Source organism: Copidosoma floridanum, unplaced genomic scaffold (genome assembly GCF_036245765.1).
Source record: "Copidosoma floridanum isolate Cflo_tuat_1 unplaced genomic scaffold, Cflo_Japanese_pri ptg000021l, whole genome shotgun sequence".
Taxonomy (NCBI): Eukaryota; Metazoa; Arthropoda; class Insecta; order Hymenoptera; family Encyrtidae; genus Copidosoma; species Copidosoma floridanum.
Window position 1 is genome coordinate 930,814 of NW_028321898.1, and position 26,387 is coordinate 957,200.

Consider the following 26,387-nt stretch of genomic DNA (forward strand, 5'->3'; position numbering starts at 1 on the left):
CACAGCTGATAATCGGGGGAACCCCCTTAATTTTTACTCCACTAAAAAGAAAAAAAATTACCGACCAAGCAATGTCGGTAACATCTTTTCTTTGCGAAAAAAAAATTGTTGTTACCATCCTAGCAACATTTAAACTACGCGCGCCTTTTTCGGCTTAGTGGGTGACGTACAAAAATTATTGTTACCGACCAATGTTGGTAATTATATTCACATTACGCGCGAAACTTGTACTGGGTCATTTCGGTAATTATATTTTTAATTTACGCGTGAAATTCGTATTGGGTTATTGGTCCATTCCCCCGCCTCTCCCGTTACGTGACCCTGGGGAAAAACGGTCCCCAACCACGCCCCCGGTGCCAGCCGTATGACATATATCTATGTCTGCCGTATGACATATATCTATGAAACTGTCTTGAAAAAGCTTTCTCTTACTACTGTCGTAGGGTCGAGGTGCTTGGTATGATAATTTGTTAAAAAAAGAGGGCGTTGGCAGTCAGCTAGCCGGATTATTGGGTTAAGCTTCTTTATAAAATAATTTGTTTCAAATACAAATGCTCTGTTAGTAAGCGAGTTGGATCATGGGGGCTAGCTGCTTGAAATCACAATTCGTTAAAAATCCAAGCGCGCTGGCAGTATGCGGGCCAGGTCCTCGAGTTAAGCTACTTAAGATGACAATTTAATAAAAAAAACAAGTGTGCTACCAGTAATTCTATCGGGTCATTGGGGTTACCTGCTTGAGATAATAGTTTATCGGAAAAAGCAGTGTGCAGTCAGTTCACGCACTGGGTCATTGAGTTAAGCTGCTTGAGATAATAATTTGTGATAAAAACAAGGGTGCTGGCAGTCAGCGCCCTGGTTCGTTGAGTTTAGCTGTTTAAAATAATAATTTAAGTTAAAAAACCAGCGTGCAGGTAGTAAACGCGCTTGGTCATTGGATTAAGCTGCTCGAGATGATAATCATTTATGAAAACAGTGATGCTGGCAGTAAGCGCGTCGGGTCATTGATTTTAGCTGCTTAAGATGATAATTTAAAAAAAAAAACAAGCGCACTGGCAGTAAGTGCACCAGATTATTGAGTTTAGATGCTCAAGATAATAAATTATTATAGAACTAACTGCTGGCGGTAAACCTGCCGCGTCTTTGTGTTAAGCCACTGAAGATAGTTATTTATATTAATAAACTGTCACGCTGACAGTAAACACGTCAGGTCTTTGGGTTAAGCTGCTCGAGATAATTACCTACTGAATAAAGCAGTGCGCCAGCAGTAAGTGCGCTGAGTCATTGGGTTCAGCTGTTTGTGGTATTAATTTATTAAAATAAGTACGTGCACTGACAGTTAGCATGCTGTATCATTGGGTTTGGCTGCTTGAGATAATATTTTATTTAGAAATCCGTGCACTGTAGTAATGAGCTCGCCAGATCATTGGTTTCGAAGTTCTTGGTTTGATGTTTTTGGGCTTTGCATGCTGGGTCTTAAAGCTTATGATGTTTAAATAACGCACAAGTGCTTGGGTTATAAGAGACCTCCTGCATGAAAGTGTGCACGAGTTCTTAGTTTGATATCGGAGCACTGATTGTCCAGGGTGCTTGCTAAAGACATTAATAATAGTATGTAATATCCTTATTCTTCCTTTTTAAAAAATGTCAGTTCACTTAAGAAACATGACAGTTATTTCAAAAAACTTTAAATTGCTTTATTGAATATTAAGTCGAAGGGCTACTATAGATACATACACGTTATCTCTTAGAACAAAAAAATGTTTTTATAGACACAATAACTGATTTAGCAGAGGATTTTATCTTGCATTATCTAAATTCATTAATTATATGCATCATTATTCTATTAATAATTCAAAACGTAGATTAGAAAATAAGTTTAATGGTATCATCACTGTTAATACAGAAGTACGCAGGACAAAGTATTGATTTTAGAATACTAATAGATGTATCTCAATAGACATCTTTAAAGAAAAGATATCAGCCTTTGATAATTTTGTGAGAGTAGACAGTAGCAGTTCTGTTATTAAGAATTTCACTTATATTAGTTTTCCTGATTTTTCTTACTTTTCTTTCAAACTGGGAGCTCAGCTTCATTTTAATTCTTTTCCAGATTCTTAAATTATTTAAAAATTTTTGAAATTCGTGCACTGCACTTGGACTCTTAACAGATGCCACAAAGATTTGTGTACTAATATAAATAAACCGTACCTTGATAATAAAAAAAATCAGATAGTAAGAAATTACAGAACTTCCTATACTGGTAATACCATTCCGAATAATATGGAATTAAAAAGAAACTTTCTAAACACCATACCAAACTACTAGTTACAAGATTAGAGAAAGGAGGCACTACTGTTGTCTTATATATGGAGGATTATTTTTGTAAGATCAGGGGCACTTATTCTAATGTTACATATCACATTGCACTAAAAGGTAGTGATAGCAAAGAAGTCGTATTCTTATTGACTTCTATAATAAAAAATCTTACTAAAAAATGTGATAACAAGAGTATCTTGAACGCAGTAGAGATTCCGGAGCCAGATATTTCGAAACTCACTGGAAGCCAACTGTCTAGGGCTTACAGAGTCATTAAGGCACCTAAGGGGGGTTTTTCGGCAAGGTTGCGTATGTTTTCGATTGTTTACCCCATTTATCAACTTGATTGGCATAAAGCCTTTAAACTCACTCATTTTTCGTTTGGATCCAAGAATAATATAACAGCTCATCAAACTCTGATCGATAATCGTTGTCCTCCATTTTTTATAAATAAATTCACGGAGAAAAGGATTAGTTTTCTTAATAGACAAAAAAAATTCTTCCAGGAAGCTCACACTCAAAATCTTTAAGAATGTGATGCAAGTGTTATCTCTGGGTTCTCGAATTGGTTTGGTTTGAACAGAAATGTGTTCCTTGGTGTTTCTTACTTCCAACCTTAGAAGATGGTGTTTGTTGCACCACTTAGCTCACTCGAGACTTATTGAATCAAGTCTTGAGTAGAGAGTGATAGCAGGATTACGATTGAATTAGTATAGCGATGCGAACAAACATACAATGGGAAGCAATGATAAAATAAGAAGTTGCAGTTTTATCTTTAGATCAATAAATGGCTTTAATGTAATAACGCAACTAGTACAACTCTCAAGTTTTAATAACAATAATTACTTTTTTAATAAAAAACTAGGCTTACCAAGTCAAGAATGAGAAGAATTACATCCCAAGCAGAAAAAGTAGATGGATAGCACGTATTTGACTAGCACGGTGTGAATGGTAGCTGTCGTAGCTCAGCAGCAACCGACAGGCTCTCCCGCAGGTATTACTCGCACACTGGTTTGTAGGCAAAGAGAGAGAGCGCGGGACATCACCACGTTGAAAAGCCCAAGTACTCGAGGAGCCGGGGCAGGGATACCCTCGTGATTGCATGTGTATGTAGGCCGTGGGGCTTAGAGAACGACGAAACTGCAATACTGTAGTAAGAAAAACACTACATTTATAACACCCACGAGGGCTCCACACCACTGCTCCACGGATGGAGAAATTGATTAGTGCTGCTACTTGGGCTCGCCATCGGCTTAGTGTTACAACTATATTCTCACGTAACCATAGCTACCTGCCTTGACGCCGCTGGCGAAAAAAAAAAAAAATAAATAAAAAAAGGGAAATTGATTAAAAAGAAGCAAACTTTACGAACATAAATAAACTTGCTTACAGAAAAAAAAAAAAAAATTATTAAATTAATTATAAAATTATAAGAAAAGTAAGCTTATCGATCGAACAGTGTTTTGGTGGGCAAAATTACAAGAATAATACGTTATCGCGAATACAAATAATAGGTCAGTTTTAACGTTTAAATTTAAGATAAGAGATACAAATAATAACTAATTAGTAGGGGAAGCAAACAGTAGAAACTGTGAAAAACAAAGGAAAATACAAAACTTTCATGTCAATTCTTGCTGTCACTGTCACTGCACTTAGTCACTAGTTTGACGCTTGAAGTGGTCCTAATAACAACGTTGAAGCTCTGACTCAGTGAGTAGTTTCACTAATTTGACCACTGGTCATTTGAAGGTAGATGTGGCTGTTTGTATCGCAACCACACGTACCAAGCTGTCATGCCCTTTGTAAGTTATCATCACCCATCCCAATGGCTAATGGCTTGGCAGAACATTATCTTTCTTCAAGAGAACGATGTCACCCACCTGTAAGTTTGGCTGGGGCTTCATCCACTTGTTGCGAAGCTGCATGTAATGCAGCACCTGCTTTTGCCACCTGGCCCAAATGGAGTCTCTTAGGCTAGTCAGCAGTCTCCAACGGCTGACTCTGCTTGACGAAGTTGGGTTCTCAAAGTAGGGCTCAGAGTACGCCAGTAGCGAAGAGCCTACCAAAAAATGCGCCGGAGTCAGCGCTACAGTTGAAGCAGCGTCGGAGCTGAGGGGACAAAGTGGCCGTGAGTTCAAGCAGGCCTTTATCTTAGCACATAATGTTGCCAACTCTTCAAAGGTGAAGGTTGATTTTCCGACCACCCTCTCAAAGTGGTGTTTGAAGGACTTGACGGCTGTCTCTCACGTACCACCGAAGTGTGGCGCTCGTGGAGGTATGAACATCCACTTTATTCCTCTTACGGCTAGCTGGCTGTTAACACCCTTGACAAATGCAGATGACTCGTTGAAAAGTTTGTTGAGCTCCAAGGCAGCTCTCTTAAATGTTGAGGCGTCATCTGAAATTGAAGTGGAGCAAGTAATTCTGCGTGCACAAAAGCGGCTAAACGCTGCCAAGAAAGCGTCAACGGTCAAATCTGATACCACTTCAATATGTATGGCCTTAGACACCATATATACAAAGATTACCACATAACCTTTAGTACTTTTATCCCCTCTGCCCTTAGAGAACAGGATTGGCAGGGGGCTCGCGTAGTCAAGCCAAGTAACTGTAAATTGCCGAGTTGGAGTTGAACGATACACTGGGAGTTGTCCCATTAGTTGGCTTGCGCTCTTGGCTTGGTGTCGTGCACAAGAGACACACTGGTGAAACACCGCAGTGATAACTCTCGTACCTTGAATGATTCGGATTGTCAAATTGAGAACCGAGAGCATCAATGGAGGGCCTCCATGGATGGTTAAACGATGAGCTTCCTGAACGAGTCTCTTAATAAGCAGGCAGCCTCCCGGGAGTATGATCGGGTGTTTCTAGTAAGGTGTAACTAGTTGTTTGCTTCAGTGAGGGTAAGCAAGGGGATTTGAGTGGTTTACAAGGTTCGTGAGTGTCCACCAGTTCCTCAGTGAGAAGAGCATAAACTTCTTGCTCGTCCACTCGAGAGCGTATCCACGCTGACTCGGATACTGTGAGCCACGCAGGACCACTCCACCAAAGATCAGAATTTGAGATTACTGATGTCATTGATCCCTGAGTTGCGCAGTCTGCTGGATTCTGAGCCGATTTTACGTGCCTCCAAAGAGCGTCTGGAAACGAGGAGATGATTTTGCTCGCCCTGTTTGCGATGAAAGTCGACCACTTGGAAGGCTGACCTTTAAGCCACTCCAAGACGATTTGTGACGGTCCAAAAATTGACGGTTTCCGGCAGTTGGCGTAGACTTGCCAGCAGCTGTGCAGCAAGCCTAGTGAGAAGTGAACTTCCAGACAACTCTAACCTTGGCAGCGAAACTACTCTTAGTGGGGTTACCTTCGATTTGGCTATGAGCAGGGTTGCCTTATTTCCTGGGAGGACGATGTAAAGGCAAGCTGCATAAGCCTGCTTGGATGCGTGTTGATGAGCCTGTGAAGATGCCACTCGCCAAAGGTAGTTGAGCCAGTCCACCGTGGTATGGAGATCACTTGCTCAGTTTCATACCCGTAGACGCGAGTAGATGAACTGACATACGTCACTGTCGTCGTCCTGAATTCCTGGACTGGCTGTGAATCTTCAACTTGCCAGAGGATGGACTGACACTTTCTGTTGTCTGGATGGACCTTAATCTGTCGAAACATTTGGACCACGTCCGTTGTAAAGGCATATCTGAAAAAAACGCCATTGAGTTGAGACAGCCGAGATTTTAGTTTGTAACTTGGGACCTGGCAATAAAACATCATTCAACAAGAGCCCAGTTGAATGCGTCTGGGACGTGTTAAACACATCACGAATTTTTTCAAATCGTCTTGCTTGAAGATAGCATGGTAAGGCATGAAATAAACCACATGGAATCTGGCATTTGGTTGTACCAATTCTATGTGCTTAGAATCCAAATAGTCGAAAATGAAGGCCTTGTAGACATCCGTACGACTCTCATTATAAGCCAACCGTTTCTCTAAACGCAGATAACAAGCATAAGCGATTTCTCGAGAGCCAGTGAATCTAGAAATTTTTGAAAAAGGAAGATGGACTATAATCCTACCTTACTCATCATGATAGTGCGTATCAACAAAATGTCGCTCACAGGATTCTTCCTCTGGGGACAGAATCTTTTAGCACCGAATCTCTTCTATCTCCCAGATTTGAGATCGACGACTCTGTGAAGGTATGGTAAACCTGGATTGAACTGGGTTTTGGAGATACGAGTAAATCCTTTGAATGGGCCTGACCAGTAAGCAGCTACCCAAAGACTGATTGTTGTGCGACGGGAGTACCAATCGGACCTACCTTTAGACCTTCCGTAATTGATTGATGCGTAAATGTCTGCGCTTAAGTCACAATCAACCCTGCCTGGCTTAGAAAACTAAAGTTCAGCCAAAGATAGTCCACGGATGTACGGACAGAGTTGAACCGCAAGTCTTCTGAAAGGGATGAGTTTTGTCAACTCATCCAAGACTAGAGCCGTGACCTTTAAGCTGAACTGTAAATCGACTTTGGGGTTGGCAGTCAGGTGCACTTTAGTTTGTTACTTTGACGTGACAGCGCCACCAAGCCCAGTAACTGAAATAGCCACCCTGATAGGTTTTAAAGAAAGTTGCTCAACAACTTGTTTTGAAACGAACGACCGCTGTGAGCCAGAATCAATCAAGGCTTGAACAGAAACTGACTTCCACTGGGAATCGACTAGCGTCACTTAAGCAGTAGCTAGTAAAACCATACTCTCCACAGAAGTTAGCTACGATGGGTGAGTCCGTATCAGGACATGACGTCGTAGCTAGCTGTGTCGAGTCGCAGTGTTCTGAAGGAGACGTGCAACCTGTCGCAGGTTTTGTAGAATAACCTGGTTTTGTGATGTTAGCACCTAAGTTTTCTGCGTGAAGCCTAGTATGATGTTTTTCTTGACATATAAAACACCGTTTGGCTGAAGGACATTTTTCGGCATTATAAGAAACCTAAAGACAATTTAGACAGAGCTTCTCCCTTTTGCAAAACTGAGCCCTTTATTGAATTGAAATGTCCTTAAACTTTTTTCACCCGAAGAGCCAGTGCGTACTAGTGCACAACAACCAAGACGGGTTTGATTTGTAAGGTGTAGAATCAACAGTTTGGACTGTATGAACAGCCTCTTGTTTTCTGCCCGACTGAGTACCTGAATGAGCATCAGATTTTCTGAAGTCGTCCGCGACTGCTCCAAACTTTGAATTCTACGTTCGAGAAATTTGATAACATCCCTTTATCCAGCGAATCCTTGTTTTCCCTCTTGGGAAATTTCCCAGTTCTCTTGCAAGATAAAATCTAACTTTCGAAAAATACAATGAGCAGTGAAAGAATCAGCCTGATCTACCTCTATTTCTGATAAAGCTCGTACTGTTTCCTCGACCTGATCCAAGAGATTGTTCAGGTCTTGTACATTTTGTGCCTGAACGTTAGGGAGCTGAATAAGTTTTTCTATATTGTTAAAATGCCTGAGTCATAAATTCTTATGACTATTATGTGATGAAACTTTAAAAATTATAACTTTTTATTACGCTAAGTTCAGCTGTTGCAATGTGTTAACACAATTATGGACGCCATTAGTAATTATGTAACGGGTTGTCTAAGCATTTTCGTAGTATGTTATTGGATTGGCAAATATTTATATAGATATATAAATTAATTATTTTACTTCTGTGAAACTCACACTAAATTGTTTTCTGTTATAATTATAGATTTCAATTATTTCAATTAGTAAAGATGCAGTCAGCAGTACAGCGAAATACCAGATTCATGCAAATAAAGAGTCAATAAATAGTCATGCTCCATACTACCATGCTTTTTTTTAAATATTGTTGAGTATGTTGTACATTTATACCAACAAATATATATATATACAATACGTATGTATATATATGTATATATATATAAATAAGTATGAGATAAGCTAAGGGCACCATCTCTGGTGGATTGCAGTTATAAATTTGCTAATGTGTACTATGTTAAAGAAAGAAAAAAAAATTTTTTAGATTTATCGAGAGTTACAAATAAAAGTAAAGTTATTGTTAAAAATAATACGCCAAAAATTTATAACAGTGAAGGTGCACTTTTAGCTATCACGTATCAAAGAGATAAGTTGTATAGAATGCAAAGTAAAAGTTGAAATTATCGTGAGATTACTGTTAATACTATAAGTACCGAGAATAATAATAAAATTACTTTTAAGGAAAATCTTGAGACATGTAAATTTTAAATATTTCAATGTTTCATGTAAAAAAAAAAATTAGTAAAATGTATGCCAAAAGAAATTGAAAGTGATTATGCAAAATATACTACTTGTATGGAAAATAAAATGCACAATTTACCGTTCAAAAATAATAGGCAAAAAAAATTTTAGAAATAATACATACTTATTTGGATGGACCTCATAATACTTCATGATTAAATAGGGAAAAATATTTTTTAACTTTTATTGACGGCTTTTTTGATTTAGTAAAAGAAAAAGTAATAAGTCTTGATGCTCGTTCACTGTACGAGCACGAAATAAATGGTAGTGTCGAAAGGTATAATAGAAGCATTATAAAAATTTCTAGATGTTTGTTATCGGAAGCTAAAATAAAAAGAAGATTTTGGCCGAAAGTTGTATGAGCAGCAGCATATTTACAGAAGAAGACACTTGCAAATACCGTTGATTAAAAAACTCCTGTTGAGTTGTTCTTTGGTGTAAAACCTAATCTTAAGCATTTAAAAATGTATGAAAGCAGGGTATTCATATAAGTGCCTAAACAGAAAATGCCGTCAAAATGATTTAAAAAATTAGATTTAGGAATCCTTGATATTTAATTTTGATAAATAATAGAGTTATCGTAGCAAAACATGTAGATGTCCTTGAAAAAGATGAATAATGTATTGTATTAAAAGATAATGACGATGACAAATTGAAAAATTCAAATAAAATTGTAGATGACAGACCCGAGTCAAGCGACCGATTTGAAGATATAACGTATCGAAACGACAGTGATATTAATGAGAGAGAAAGTAAATGTCAAAATCAAAAAGAGAACAATGTTAATAGTAATCCGAAAAGAAATGTAAAGCGTCCAGAAAGATATAATGAAAGCTATGTATACAATACAATTTATCTAAATTATCATATTGCAGGTAATCCTCAAAGTTTTGAGAAAGCTGTAAAAGTTTTAAATCTAATATTTGGAAAAATGCGATGAAAAATAAAACTGAATGTATAAATAAGAACAAGATTTGAATATTAGTAGATAAGCTAAAAAACATAAAAGTTTTTGGTAAAAAAGGATTTTTTCAGAGAAGAACAAAAAAAAATTTAGAGCTAGAGAAGTAGTAAGAAGTTTTTAACCAAAAGAAATCATTGACAATATCCATTAACCTGTAGCAAATATGCAAACTTTAAAAATTTTGTTATCTAATTGTTATCATGAAAGTTTGAGTAATGGTCAGACTGATTTTAAAACTGCATCCTCAAATAGTTAAGTTACTTTTTTTGTAAACAGTTTGCTGCAAAAAACAAAAGACTATTGATACGAGTAAGGAAAAATTAACAAAAGGATTTTGCACGAAGGATTTAGGAAAAGTAAAGAGTAATTTGGGAATAAATAATTATTATAATGTAAAAAAATTAAATGTTTTCGAGTCAGATAAGTTATATTGAATCTTTGGCAAATAAGTACAAACTTAAAAATGTAAAATTACATGATACAGCAATGGCAATCAATTTAAAGCTAGAACAAGCAAAAGACGTTAAAAATGATTGAAAGGATCAAAATTTTCTTGGCGAACTTATGTATATTAGTTCAGGCACGAGACCTGATATAAATTATGGTGTTAATTATTTAAGTCAATTTTAAACTGTTATAATGAAACACCTTTTGAGTACGCGATTGGGATTTTAAAGTACGTGTACCTAACAAGAGATTTAAGCCTATTGTACAAAAAAAATGATAATGCAGATATAGTAAATTGTTTTAATGATTCAGCTGGGCAGGTGACAGTTTTGATAGAAGATTCACATTGGGCTTTCAGTGAATTGAAGTTGATAAACTAATTGGTGGATGTTTTCAAGTTAAAATTCATCGAACCGATAACAATTTATGAAGACAATTCCGAAGTCTTAAGTATTGCTAAATGTGGAAATTAAAAAAAAATTTTAAAACAAATCGAGATACATTATTATTTCATTTATAAAAGTTACTTTAAAGGAACTATTAATATAGTAAAAGAAGAATCCAAAACAAGTGTTGCAGATATTTTTACGAAATGTCTTGGAAGGTAAAAATTGGAAAAGCTTAGAAGTATGTTAAACTTACCTGAACAAATGAGTTGTATTTGTATAAATGTAAGGAGGCATGTTGCATGCATCTCTAGCAGATAGCAGTTGTATACTGATATGATATTTGTGAACGTCAGGCGCTTGATCACGGGTAAAAGATAGATCTCGTCTGTCCGTTGATGCATGCGGTCATGCATACAGGCAACCATTTGTCGTTGGCTGTTCTGTGTATTGTTATAGTTACATTATTCTCCTATTTAACCTTGTTAATTACTACAAAGTGTGTTAGCTTATATCCTGATCCACGGAATAAATCTATTCATACACTAACAAATATTACTTTCTTGATCAATGTTTAATCATCTTTAAACGACTTAGATGATAAAAAAGCACATAAAACATCGAGTCTCATTCTCTAAACGTGCACTTGTTGATAATTCTAAATATGATGTTAAGCCCCTGATACCATGTATGCAAACATGAATTGCATTCAAAGAATTGTTATGTACGTATTTTTCTCCATTAGGAAACAGAAGTGCTTCTGAAATTGAGTTTTTGAAACAAGGCTTTTTATGAGACTTTCGGGATCTCAGCTTGAGGAGTGACTTTGTAAAAACTGATATAATTTTGCAATAAAGTCACTTGGTTTATCCACAATGGCTATGAATTGCACCTACACATATGAAATACAGTGCTGCTGCTACTCCCAGCTGGCAAGCAGCTCGCAGAAGTGACCTGTATACTATATATATGATACACTCATATTTATGATGTAGCAGGCACGTGCATACATGTATACAAATGCATGCAGTAACAGCTGCTGCAGCTATAACTTATTCTTACTGGTAACAAGTCTACACCTACACGGAGAGAGATCCGTAGCAGAAATACTGAAATAAAACGTCCTGATGCATCGTCAAACGTGTGCCTACAAGCACAATCACATGTTAATTTATCCGTACAAGAGTACCTGAATAATAGTATGTGTTGCCGTACATAGTGTGCTCGACCACGTTGGAGCAGATAGAGCTCGGCTCAACTATACTACTATATAAACAGACAGCGGTGGCTCCTCACTGCTCATAAGATGAATGTTCCAAAGTGTGGATCATATCCCTATTCATGGAACATGAAAAATCATGTATTTGTTATGCAACATATAAGTGAAAAAATGTGTGGTGGTTGTATATTTAATTTTTCTTTTTAAATAAATAAGAAAAAATTTATCATTTACACGATGAATAATCATTTTAAAAAATAATTTCAGAAAAAGGGATATAGTCAAACATAACTTATCTTTAGAGCTGTATGTTATGGTACCCAATTTTTACAAGTAATTTATACAATTCTAATAAAAAAAATTTACGTTCAAATTATTTCTGTTAAAAACAATAGTGTTATACGAGTAAGAAAAAAGTTTGATTGTCTAACAATATTATACTTAAATTATGTATTAAGGAGGTTTGGGAGTATCATTCAGAGAGGCGAGAAACGGGGAGTCTTCCCTGCCCGCGCAGCTGGGACCCCTTTACCGCGTAACACCTCTTGCACTCTACAAACTTAAAACTGTATGGCTGTAATTAATAATATTTTTGAATAATATGCACTCCTAATATGCTCAAATATGACGTACGTTTTTTTGGCATCTTTCTCTACTTCAAACTTTTCTCCCAAACCTCCTTAAAAAAAGTTTTACAAGTAGGAACATAATTCTGAAACAATAGGTACAATGTACAACATCTATGTACATTTTAATCTTAAAATCTTTTTATCCACAAAGTAATTTACTAATAGATAGCCAAACTAAGGTTTCTACCGTTAAATCTCACAGTTAAAAATAAAAAGAATAAAGAAGCAAGTATCATAAAATTTATGGTTAAAATAGTGATATTTACTTTACTAAACGCATGCTTTACCAATTTATCTCCGTATATTTCTTATCAGCTGTAAATTTTTGTAAATTCTATTACTAATTAGATTTTGTCTGCAAACAATGTATTGTTACATATTTCATCACAAATTATTGAATACTAGCAACTCCCCGTCTCGGCTTCACCCGAGACTTACTAAATAAAACACCGTAGTGTGTTGACATGTAATGTGAAACATTTTCAGTTAGAAATTTTACATATATTCCTGATGCATCTCAGAACAAAAATCTTCTTATTAAAAACTATTTTTATTGAATCCATATAATTTATTTAGTCAAATAATAAGGTGTAAAAATTCAGAAAATAATTATGCTGAAAAGTACCGTGCGTTCGTTATGCCATAAAATAATCGGTGGCCAAAAAAAGCCGTTGCTTTACAGTTTCTCCCGTGTAATTCACGAAAACGGCTATTTTTTAAGGCTGTTAAGATTTTAAATCCCCACAAGATTTATATTAAAAAAAAGTTTTTTTTCTCATATCTCACAACTTTATTACCAGAGCAACAAAGTCCTGGACCTTAAACCCTACATTTTTATTGCCACAAAAACACAAACACATTTTCTACTTATTTAAAAATCTGAAGTAGGATCCTTAAAGATTTCAGAGATTGCTGTGAGGGTACAATGAAAAGCTGATCTCTCACGTAATGGACCTTTAGTTGTCGATTTTGACGCTGCTGTTTCAATCTCGATAAATTTTCTGCGTCAGTTTATTGATGCCTAAGTAAAATTGTATTTATTAGATACACTTAAAAATTTTTCTTCCAATTCACTCTCTTGCGACTTTTGGCATGCTTAAAATCTTTAGTTAATATAGTCTTTTAGTCGATGTATCGATTCCGGAAATGGTAATAAAAATGTATTTGTTGGCAAGGTAGTTTACACTTAGGTGGATCCTAAAAAGAACCGATAAAATTGATGGTTAAGAAGGGAACGTAAATACTTATAATGGCGCCAAAAAGCGCCAGTAGTGAAACTTCCAGGCTATTCTTATTCCTGATGATGAAGATCTGGCTACGGGTTGCTTGATTCTTACCCTGGGAGTCTTAATGCACGGAGACTGTGATGGAGGGAGGTACGCCGCTGACCAAAGAATATTTCGTCTTCGGGTCGTTCTCCGGATAACCAACCGCTCATTGTTAGACGGGAACATGTGGGTAAGCGCATTGGGGACGCGATGACCAAGAAGGTAGCCGTTGGGGCTGCCCGTGCCCCTCAGAGCTGTTTTCCCTTGCTTACATTTGTAGCCACAAATTCTCTAACTCTACCAAGCGGGATGGTGGGACTGCCACAAAACTCTGAAGAGTTAGTGCAGATTGTGCTCTGGCTAGGTATATCTCCTGGTATTATGCCAGAGACGTCATCGGTTGGAATGAATTTTTTTTTTTTATCGCACTCGTTGAGATTCAGGGTGAATGGACACCTAGGTCCCTTTCTCCTTAGAGAAGGGTGTCGTCCGTAGACGGGATACCCAGCTGCAAGACTATTATCCGCATTCTCTATACAGCTCGTTGAACTGCCGAAGCTCGACTACATCACTATCGAGATGCTTCGGCCTATTATAACCACACTTATTTTACTATGTTGCAGGTAGCTTCAATTTTATGTCGATGCCATCCAGCTGATATTACTGAACTAAAGTGAAAAGCTGGCGTATTTTTGCAAATCTTTGAGCTCATTTATTGCTATTTTTATTAAATTTTTTAAGATAAAAACTACTTTTAAACCATCTAGGAAGTATCATGAATCAGTGTGCAAAATTTTAGCAAAATCGATCCGGTTGTTTTCGTGGTTAGCAATTACAACGGTCTTAGCGACTTTGCTTTATATATTAGTAAGATTTGTCCTAGAAATATATGTGTGTGTGTGTTTGCACTTGGGTGTGTGTGTGTGTGAGTGTCGGTTTGTGGTGTGTGGGCATGCGTGTATGCTTTGGCATGTATGTGTATGTGTGTATCTACAGGCATTATTAGTACAATTAATGTTGGATAGTGCTCTATTGCCAAATATATAATACAGCTTGGCTTCTGTTAACGGTTCTAAGACCCCTCACGCTTTGTTTTTTTTTACAAAAGACTATGTGCAGATGTATAGAAATCTTGAGATCAGTTAACTGATCTGTAAATTCCTTTGTATAGTTGTATTTTAGACTGAGTCTGAAAAAATACAGTTGAAACATTAATAAACCTAACCCATATATTTCTTGCACTTATCATAATTAGATAACTTTCAAGCATGCATACATTTAATTTGCTCCGCACATTAATTAAAAAAAAACGTTGTTGACAATATATTAGGAAAAACATACTGACTGAAAAATTTTTTAATTCCACTTGAAAATATGAGATCATATTGTATGCCTCCATAGTCTAATTTTATCATAAGACTAATACTGAACTGAATTGACAAACTCGCCTGTTCCTGATTCACGCCAAATAAAAAGAGTAACGGCTACTTGGTTGTAAAGATCCTTGACTAACCTGATTAGCTGTTGTGATCGGTACACTTATTCAGAGCATATATTACGTCGATTGGAGCCGCTGGTACTGCGATAAAAAGTATAGTAATTTTTTATAGTGTACCCTTGATCGAAAAAAGTTAGAAAAATATAGTTATATTTTGTGGAGGTGCACTTTTAGCCATCACGTATCAAACAGATAAGTTGTATAGAATGCAAAGTAAAAGTTGAAATCATCGTAAGATTACTGTTAATACTATAAGTACCGAGAATAATGATAAAATTACTTTTAAGGAAAATCGGCATCGCATTTTGAAACATGTAAGTTTTAAATATTTGAATGTTTCATGTAAAAAAAAAAATTAGTAAAAGGTCTGCCAAAAGAAATTGAAAGTGATTATGCAAAATATGCTATTTGTATGGAAAATAAAACGCACAATTTACCATTCGAAAATAATAGGCAAAAAAAATTTGACGTGACAAACTCGCCTGTTCTTGATTCACACCAAATAAAAAGAGTAACGGCTACTTGGCTGGAAACACCCTTGACTAACCTGATTAGCTGTTGTGATCGGTACACTTATTCAGAGCATATGTTACGTCGATTGGAGCTGCTGGTACTGCGATAAAAAGTATAGGAATTTTTTACAGTGTACCCTTGATCGAAAAAAGTTAGAAAAATATAGTTATATTTTGTGAATTCCTTCGTTAACGAACATTTAATTTGATATTATAGCGAATCATTTTGTGAGATGTAGTTCTGCAATTGTATTTAGAAAAATGAAAAAAGATATTTAAAGAAATAAACCAATAGTAAAGAGCAAATAAAGACCGTAAAAGTAATTATTCGTAGATTATGTAAGATTTAAAATAAGTAAAAAGTAAAAAATTGTTACCATCGCATATAAGTAACCTATTTAAAAAACACTAAAAACGATAAGCAGTATTAAATATGTAAGTACATTACTCCACTTTTATTGAAAACTAACCATGATAAATACTTATTAAGAATCATTTTTGTTGTATATATAATAAATTAAGATTAAATTGTAAAAAATCACAAATCTTAGGACCATTAGTTTATCAAACATGTACGATTAGTTAAAAAGGTTTCATGTTTACTTTATCCAATTTTGGTATAGAACTCCAATCTTAAAAAGATCTACCCATTCGTACTTTAACATGTATAAAACTTAAATTTTTTTTCAGAATTACAAATGGCTTTTGATGCATTCGATCACCAAAAAAAGGGTATTGTTAGTACAGACATGATTGGCACTATGTTAAATATGTTAGGACATGAAATAAGAAGCAGTACGCTATCAGAAGTAGTTGCTGAGTTTGATCCTCATGGTGAGTTCAGATTTTTTATGCATTTTATTTAAAAAAATTCATGCTCCATTTCCGAAAAATTTGCGTGTACTCCGACGTATTTAGGAGTAAAGCAAGCTATTATCTCTATATTATTTGGATGCGCAGACCATATTGCGCACGTTTTTCGATACGTTCAACTTTGGAGACTAAATATAGTAGTATACTAGCTAAGTATAGTACTATATATATAGCATATGAAAATGTGTACCTACGTATACTCGGTTTTGTTCTTTAGTTACTGTAATACTTATCTATATTTTAACATATAATCAATACTTCTTCGTAACAAAGGAGTTAGTTATGGGAATCGGTATTAAAAAAGTTTGTATTTATTTCTTTAAAAACATTATAGTTCTAAATTTCACTATATTTCAATATAACACTACAATATTTACTGAAAGCAATTTAAGTGTATAGCTTATAAGACAAATAAATATTAAATAATATTATGTCATTTTTTAATTTTTTAAATGGATTTCTTACTAAATTACTTGCTAGTTCAATCAATCTAGTTAACTTATTAAATTTTCAAGTACACATAACAGAAAAAGACAATGACTACTACGGAAAATTTGCTTATAGTAAGAGTCATTTGAGAAGTCATTATTTATCGATATCAGATGAATCTCAGAATTATGAAACTCAGTGAATAAATCTGTATAAAGCTTATCAATCTTCATATAATTAGACCATTTATTACTGGATGCTGTTTGGTGATTGATTGTCACTTTTTTTTTTTGAAATGTTTAAAAATGGAACTATGAAGTAATACAACATTCTCAGCAGTCTTTAGATTTAACTTGTCTTTGAGCTCTTTATTATCGATCAAATAAGAAAAGTTTTTGATTACTTCGATTCTTGACTTAATAAATGCATTCTGATGTATTTATCGACCAACAGTAATATTCTCAAGTAATTTTTTAATTTTAGTAGTATTAAAATATTTAGAGCCTTCGACAGTAAATGTTATCAAAAATTTTTCTTTTATTCGCCAAAGAATTTTTAATGTAACCTTGAGCAACAGAATCTGACTTTTAGCTACCAGGTGACTTGACTGCAACCAAATTAGCACATGAATTTAAAGTAACGTTGCAGCTGTTCTGTAAAATGCATACCCAGCATACTTTTCTAGGTCTTCCAGATTAAGATTTAATGCTACAGTTTTTGGCCTCCCCCCCATCTTGTTTTTGCCAGTGTTATAATTTAAGCACTTTCGATTGCGATAAGTAACAAAAAATACTAATGTGTACATATGAATTGGTCTCCATTAAGCATATTGATGGACTCTTTGATAAAATTATATTTTAATCAAAAATATCTCAAGCATCAGGTCTTTGAATATTCAAGTATCACATTCAAAATTTTTTGAGTTTCTTTATTATTGGCTAAATCAAGTTTACAATACTCCTTACATTTAAGAGCACCACTGAGTCTAAAAATCAGTATAAACTAAATTAAGTAATATTTATACATTTAAGTCAAACAGGTGAATACACCTAATGAGAATGTATAATTAAAAAACATCTTAAGCACCCCTATGGCAGGATAGATTTAAATATTAGCGCTTTTTAAAAATTTTATAACTTGAGCTAAAGTAGCAACTTTTCAGTTTTTGGGCCTATATGCTTTTAAAAAGTTTTCTCTTAAATATTTCAAGTTATGAAAAATCATTTAAATTAGTGTTCTCTCGTTACCTTGAGTTGTCTTGAGCATAGATCATCTACTACACAAAGTTTATGGTTTGAATTTACTAGACAATTCATGGAAATAAACAAGAAATATTTTTTTTTCAGTATATGAATTATTACATTATTTATAGCACCAATCCATAAAAGACATTATACACAAGCTCATATTTCTCACTTGACTTTAAGGCCGCAGTCACATGGAGCGTAATAGAGCGAACAGGGTAGGAGTTCCTCTATAAGTGACTGTGTTACGTCTATTGCGCTGCAGGATAGCCCTATTGCGCGTTCTATCAATAGACTTAACACAGCCGCTTATGGGGACAATTCTATCCTGCTCGCTCTATTGCGCTCCATGTGACTGCAGCCTAAAGGTAGCAAGGTGTTGATGGTCTGCTGCCTTTACTCTTCAAAATTTTTTACTAATGCTTTTTCCTTGTTACTATCATAATCAGAGTCCAAATCTTACAAGTTATTAGATAATATTTTGAGCACTTAAGGAGGCTTAATAACATAGGTCTTCAAGAAAAAGATGCAACAGTAACGGCCATTTTGGTCTAACTAGTAACATATACTGTGTACATCTCTCTTTGAAACATCACTATTTCAGCAGACGAAACCAGGACCCTGTTCTCGGTTTATTCATAGTATCATAACCATACAATGCTTGTCTTATTTCAGTATGTAAATACTGATTTTTTTCTCTGCCTTCAAACTTTGGAGTCTAAAAGTTATAGCTAGTATATGAAGTTTGTTCAAAAATAAAGCTTTCGTATCTTCAATACTACATTTAGTATAAAAATATCTGTGTTGCAAACAGCTCGTTGTTATTTGAAAAGTTCAATATTAATAATGAAAAAGCTACTTTGTACGAACTGCATGATTTTTATTTCTTATTCCATTGTCTCATCAAACCTTTTTTTGCAAAACTACGTAATTTTGTCTTATTTGTATTTAATTATAAATATTACTATTTTACGATGATTTTGTAATCCATTTTTAATATGGCACGTTTTTTCATCCTGATAATGAATGAATAACATTAAAATTAAAATACTAAAATCCTTTTAGAATGACAGGCAACTACTGTTTTCATGACTTATCGATAGGATATAGTTATATAGTTACATCGATAAAGTAGGGAGCTCAGTATAACTGTATAAAAAAAAATAAGTAAAACTATGTACCACCTATGATTAAATTTTTGTTGAGAGTTCCGTTGTGGATGCGAGAGAGAGCGGACGTGTCGAGTGAGTGCTCCAGAAAATAGAATATTAAGAAAGTATAAAAACAAAAATAAAAGAAAATAAGAGTGAGAGTAAGTGAAGTAAGTGGTGAAATAGCATAGGAGAAAGTGTAAAGTAAAAAAATATAAGAAATTAAAAGGATTAAGTGAGATTAGTGATGTGTCAGTGGAAAGGACACCCGTAAAAGACAAAGAGTAGTGAGTAGAGAAGAAGGTAGATAATAAAAGAAAATGATAGTTAGCGGAAAAACAAGTGACAAGCCCGATTAGAAATAAATCCATGCGGCGTGTACGGCCCACTCACGGTGCCGGAGGTCCCGTGTACGGTCCAACTAGCGGGCCATGTACGGCCTGTTTACCGCGTGTGATCAGGTACGTGTACGGACAGTACACGGCTGCCGTATGTTATGGCTCCCATGGATTGCCCGTGTACTACCCGTGAAGTTGTGTACTAAAAATGACTAGCAGACAGAGTTAATTGCATGCATTATTGTTTTTTCTTTTAATTATTTAAAGTAATCTTCCAAAGTAAGCTATCTTTAAATTGTCACTAGCATCACTTAGATCAAATTTTTTAACTTAATATTTTTTAATCAGATTTTCTTTGAATAATATTTTGTGTGATAATGGTAAAGTATTGTCAATTAATTACAATTTTTTTAATAAATAATCAATATGACCGTTTGGAGGCTTACAATCTTTCGCATAATCTTTTAAAATCTGTGCAATCAATTGCTTGCATTCGAAATCAATTTTAATGCCACTTTCAACATCAGATTCACTTTCACTGCTACATGTCTCAAACCTATATTTATGATCATAATCTTCTTCACTAGCACTTTCATTATCACCATCTATTTCTTGTATGCATTCACTTTGTTCATTTTCAATAATTTGTTCATCTTCTAAATTACTTTTAATATTATCCTCCATCACATGAATTTTATTAGTTAAAACCGTTTCACTATTTTCATTATCATTACCTGTTTCTTTATTTCTTTTTCTAACACATCTCATGTGTAATAAATGTCTATTCATACGTTTATTTATTCTATCATCCATTGTAGATTTTCTAAAAATGCACTTTTTTTAATGACTAATTTTACCTATAGTATTGTTATGAAGACACTTAATATCAAAAAAAGTTTTAAAATGGATAAAAAAGCGTTTGTTAGTTTTAATTTAAAGTTATCATATTGATACAAATACTCACGTACATATGATAATGGAAAGATATTAAAATTGAATTCTATTATTCAAATAACATTTTTTGCTCTGGTATCTTGTAGATTGGTCGTGCCTTATTTGCAAGACATAGTGTTTAGCATAAATTTAACCGCTTATTTTTGTTCACCTTCATAGCTATATATACTGTACGGACCACTTACGGTCAGGGTACGGGCAGTACACGGGAGCCATGAGTGATGGGTGCCATGTACTGTCCGTACACGTACCTGATCACACGCGTTACACGGGCCAGGAGTATTATGTCCGGCGTACCGTCTACGGCCCGTATGGTAGTCTCCGGCAGACCGTAGACTTTTTCTTATCGGGAAGAGTACAGAAAGACAGTATTAAAGTAATGGTGGTGAGATGAAAAACAGTAAAAAGAGCAGTGAAGTGCGAGAGATAAGTGAGGTTAGTAAAGTATAGGAAAGAGGAAGCGGCAACTTGAAAAAGAGGTCAATAAAAAGGGGCAAGCTGAGAGATAGATACAAAAGGTCCCTGGTCAATAAAATTGCGGTAAATAGAGAAGGAAAGAGGTTAACAAAGATAGTGGTCGACAAGGAAGATTTCTTGACGACTGACACTAGATATAAGGATAGATCCATAAAAAGATTAATAAGAAAGATTCCTACATTACTGATTAAGGCCGTTAAAGAAAATTTCTGGTGTATCCACGCGGAAAAGCCGGTCTAGAAGAAAACTGTGGTATCGACGCGAATCTAAAAATGACCAGGAAAGTGACGGGTGTAAATGAAAACAAAAACAGTAATGCAAATGTGAAACCAAAGAAGCAGTCTTTATTAAACTTTACAAAAGAAAGTCAAGAGAATAAAGATTGAAACGATAAGTTGAACAGATTGGAAAATAAGTTTGACTGAATAATTAGTATTCTTGAAAGGGGAAAAGAAGATTGGAAAGACGAAAAGCAGATGTAGATAAAAGAGAGACAACAGTGGACAAAAGTAAAGAAGGCACTAGAAGAAAGAATAAGCAAGTTGGAATGAAAATAAGAAAAAGATGAAAGAGAAAAAAGAAGACCAAACGTTGTGATCAAAGGAGCAAATATTGAAAGAAAAGATCTAGAGAAAAATGTGGTAGAGTTCATTAAACAAAAGATCAAAGTGAAAGTGAAAAAAAAGTAAGTGTGAACGCTAGGCAAAGTGTGAGGAAGATAGTTGTAGTAACGTTGTTAAACAAAGAAATTAAAGAACAAGTAATGAGAAATAAAAAAACATATTAAGAGATACAGAAGAGAAGGAGCCTACATAGATAGCGATTTTGTAAAGAAAGAAATAGAGATTCAAAAAACTATTTTAAACAAGTAAATAGAACAGAGAAGTAAAAGAAAGCATACAAAAATTGAGTATATAAATATGATGGTCAACGGTAAATGGTTTAGGAACAAGAAGATAGAGAGAAGGAGGGAGTGAGAAATAGATATGTCAGTATTTGTGCGTGGAACGTTGCGGGAGTGTTGAATAAGGACAAAGAAGTGTGAAAGTACTTGCGTGATTTTGATATAATAGTGTTAGTAGAAATGTAGTTAGAGCAGGACAAGTGGACTAGAGTAGAAAGTGAGCTGTCAAAAAGTTTTAAATAAAAGTGTACAGTGACAAAAAAGCATAAAAAAGGTAGAGCGGAAGGAGAAATAATATTAGGAATAAGTTAAAAGATGGAAAACAGAAAATACAACATATAGAGCGACTAGCAGCCCCCTGTCTCGGCTTCACCCGAGACTTACTAAATAAAACACCGTAGTGTGTTGACATGTAATGTGAAACATTTTCAGTTAGAAATTTTACACATATTCCTGATGCATCTCAGAACAAAAATCTTCTTATTAAAAACATATTTTTTTTTGAATCCATATAATTTATTTAGTCAAAAAGTAAGGTGTAAAAATTAAAAAAAATAATTATGCTAAAAAGTACTGTGCGTTCTTTATGCCATAAAATAATCAGTGGCTATAAAAAACCGTTGCTTTACAGTTTCTCCCGTGTAATTCACGAAAACAGCTATTTTTTTAAGCTGTTAAAATTTTAAACCCCCAAAAAATTTGTATTAAAAAAAAAATTTTTTTCTAATATCTCACAACTTTATTACCAGAGCAACAAAGTCCTGGACCTCAAACCCTACATTTTTATTGCCACAAAAATACAAATACATTTTCTACTAGTTAAAAATCTGAAGTAGGATCTTTAAAAATTTCAGAGATTGCTGTGAGAGTACAATGAAAAGCTGATCTCTCACGTAATGGACTCTTTAGTTGTCAATTTTGACGCTGCTGTTTCAATCTCGATAAATTTTCTGCGTCAGTTTCTTGACGCCTAAGTAAAATTGTGTTTAATAAATACACTTAAAGTTTTTCTTTTAATTTACTCTCTTAAGATTTTTGGCATGCTTAAAATTTTTGTGACCCCTAAAAGCTGTTTTCTGTCAACTTAGTTAAGTTCTAATGTATTTGTTGGCAAGGTAGTTCAACGTCTGATGGCCCTAAAAGTAAACGGTGAGCTTCTCAAGTTAACTCTTTCTTGACTGCAGTTAACAGCAATTGTGACTGCCTAGATACCTCAGGGTGATCTTTTCTGGCTTGCTGTTGAAGACCCAGACTGATAAGAAGAAAAATAACAAAGTTCAAAGCTTTGGGGCTAGTTGTAGTGCTCTTTCCCAACGTCTTTCGGTATAACGCTGAAGACGTTGGGGTCTAAAGCACCTTTTTTATTTGCAGATTCAGTTGTTTTGGTGATTTTAGATGGGGAGATTGGTTAGTGATACTTGTCCAGTGGAGGCTGTCCCGTTGGCTCAATTTTTTTTTCCTTCATAGCTGTTATAGGTTTGCCCAACGCAGACCTTAGAGAGGATCAGTGATTCCTGGTTGAATGCTTAGAGTCGAGAGGGTAGTATAGGGTCGTCGATCACCGGGTTTTCCAGCCTTAGGAAGAACAACTCCGCAGGTGACGTCTGCTAGTGAATGGCTGACTTGGTTTAATAGTGCCCGTCTTTATTTCATGTAGTCTTTTAGTCGACAAATCGCTTACGGAAATGTTAATAAAAATGTATTTTTTGGCAAGGTAGCTTACCCTTAGGTGGATCCTAAAAAGAACCGATGAAATGGATGTTTAAGTAGGGAACGTAAATACTTTTAATGGCCCTAAAAAGCGCCAGTGGTGAGACTTCCAGGCTATTCTTTATTATTTTTTCTGATGATGAAGAGCTGGCTATGGGTTGCTTAATTCTTACCCTGGGAGTCTCGATGTACGGAGACTGTGATGAAGGGAGGTACACCGCTGACCAAAGAATATCTTGTCTCAGGTCGTTCCCTGGATATTCAACCACTCATTGTTATACGGGAACATGTGGATAAGCGTGTTTCTCTATACAGCTCGTTGAACTGCCGAAGCTTGACTACATTACTATCGAGACGCTCCGGCCTATTATAACCACACTTATTTTATTATGTTGCAGGTAGCTTTAATTTTATGTCGATGCCATCCAGCTGATATTACTGAACTAAAGTGAAAAGCTGGCTTTTTTTTGCAAAATTTTGAGCTTATTCATTGCTATTATTATAAAATTTTTTAAGATAAAAACTATACTCAAACCATCCAGGAAGTTTCATGAATTAGTGTGCAAAATTTCAGCAAAATTGGTTCAGTCGTTTTCGTGGTTAGTGATTCCAACGGTCTTAGCGATTTTTCTTCATAATTAGTAAGATGATATAATAATCCAGAAGATAATATACGGAAATCAGGAGTGGAAAATCATAGGAGTTTTCAGTTAAAACGTAGAAAGGACAATGGAAATTATAAAAGAGAATGTAAAAACGAAGGACAAAGGAAGTGTACTAATACTGGGATATTGGAATGCCAAGAAGAATTTACATACATTTGCAGCAGAGGGGGATCTGTAATAGATTGTGCAATTGGGAATCGAGAAGCCTTAGATCAGGTAAAAGATATAAAGATAGGGCAAAGAACAGAATCAGATTATATGCTGTTGGAGATGTCTTTAGAAAAGGAAGTAGAAGTAGGAATTATAAAAAATGAAGAGAGGATGACAGCGAGGAGGGATTGGACTTAAGAATTAATCGATTAGTATGGAGAAGGATGTAAGGACTGGAAGTAGAAAGAAGAAGAGCTGGAAGAAAAAATGAAAAAATTGAAAGAATGAATAGAGAGTACGGTACCTAAGGTATAAAAACAGTTTAAAGTATGGAAACTGGGAGATAGAAAGTGGTACGATAAAGAATGGGAAGAGGAAAAGAGAGATTCAAGAAGAATAATGATGATGTAGACAAAGAAGAAAATAAAAAGGAAGAATTCGAGAGACAGATTGCAAGGTTAAAAATAGGAAAAGCTCCAGGAGAAGATAAGTTAGAAAACAAATTATGAAAGTACATGACCAGTAAAATAAACGCAGCTCTTTGGGAACTGGTTAAGAAAGTATGGGAAGAAGGAGAATTTTCAGAGCAATGGAAACGAGGAGTGATATGCCTGATTCACAAAAAAGGTAATAAAGATAAGTTAGAAAATTATAGGGAAGTTCCATTAACGTGTACAGCATACAAAATTTATGCCAGTTTGTTGAAAGAGATGTTAAAGAAAAAAATTGAAGGTAAATTAGCAGAAAGTCAGTTTGGATTTAGAAAAAAGAGAGAAGCAATAGAAGCTATATACACACTGAAACACATTGTGGATGAAAAATTAAGCAAAACAAAAGGAAAAATGTTTGTCTGTTTTATATACTTAAAGGAAGCATTTGATAGAGTGGTTAGGCAGATTTTAAAGGGAAAATTAATAAAGATGAAGGTGAACGAAAAGTAAAGAAACAGGATTATGGATACCTATAAAGAAACTAGAAATGTAGTTAAAGTAGGTGAGGAGGAATCCCAGAAATTCTGAACAGAGAAAGGTGTGAGGCAAGGATAACTTCTGAGCCAAACGCTGTTTAATATATATCTAACGGACTTGGAGAAAGAATTAAAGAGAGGGCATGTGGGAGGATGCAGAGTTGGTAATGAAAGAATATGGAGTGTGTCTTACGCAGATGATGTAGTACTCATAGCAGATAGAGAAGAAAAATTAAAAAAAGATGCTAGAGATTTAAGAGGTACACCTGTAAAAAGAAAATGATTTTAAGTGAGGAAAAAACAAAAATTTTAGTATTTGAAGGAAGAAAGGGAAAAAAAGAAGATAGAAGTGGGGAAGTGAGGTATTAGAAGAAATAGATGAGATAAGGTATTACGAATATATATTACAGAAAAATGGAAGGAATGATAGACATATAGAAGAAAGGAAGAGCAAGGCAGTGATCACCATAAAAAATGCATGGAGTGAAGGGGAAAGAATATTTAAGAATAGCTACAATAGACGAAGAAAATTATGTACAGCACTAGTGGAAAGTATAGCGTTGTTTGGTGCGGAAGTATGGGGTTGGGAATAAGAAGAAAGGCTGAAAAGTGTACAAAGAAGATATATGAAATTGATATTAGGACTAGATAGCAATATGCCAAATTATAAAGTGTAGGAGTGTAGATTAGAAAAGATGAGTACAAAGGCACTTAGGAGAGCGTTAAAATTTTAAGAGAAAACTAGGAATTCAGACACAAAATTAGTTTAGTAATGTATAAGAGAAAAAGATAAGGACAAAGAAAGATGGAAAACGGAAAAAGATTCAAAAAAAAGAGTGGAAACGTTACATGAAGAAAATATAAAAGAAACAAGATTTATGAAAGGGGTGAGGTTTAAAGAAGAATTAAAAGAAAAAAAAAATAAAGAGCAAAGAAAGAAAAGAAAAAAAGAAGAGAACAGAGAAGATAAAAAATTCTCAGTACAAGAAGGTATATAAA

The 26,387-nt window shown here is 34.8% G+C and overlaps 1 protein-coding gene across 4 annotated transcripts in view; it reads left to right on the forward strand.

The window, feature by feature from the left end:
- The window catches only part of LOC106639940 (troponin C, isoallergen Bla g 6.0101-like), a 352,184-nt gene that overhangs the window by 198,826 nt on the left and 126,971 nt on the right, over positions 1 to 26,387 (forward strand). For all 4 annotated transcript variants that reach the window (XM_089594188.1, XM_089594190.1, XM_089594189.1 and 1 more), the window contains one exon: positions 16,217 to 16,360. In XM_089594188.1, coding sequence (XP_089450314.1) covers positions 16,217 to 16,360 — 144 coding nt within the window. The remainder of the gene's footprint in view (positions 1 to 16,216; positions 16,361 to 26,387) is intronic.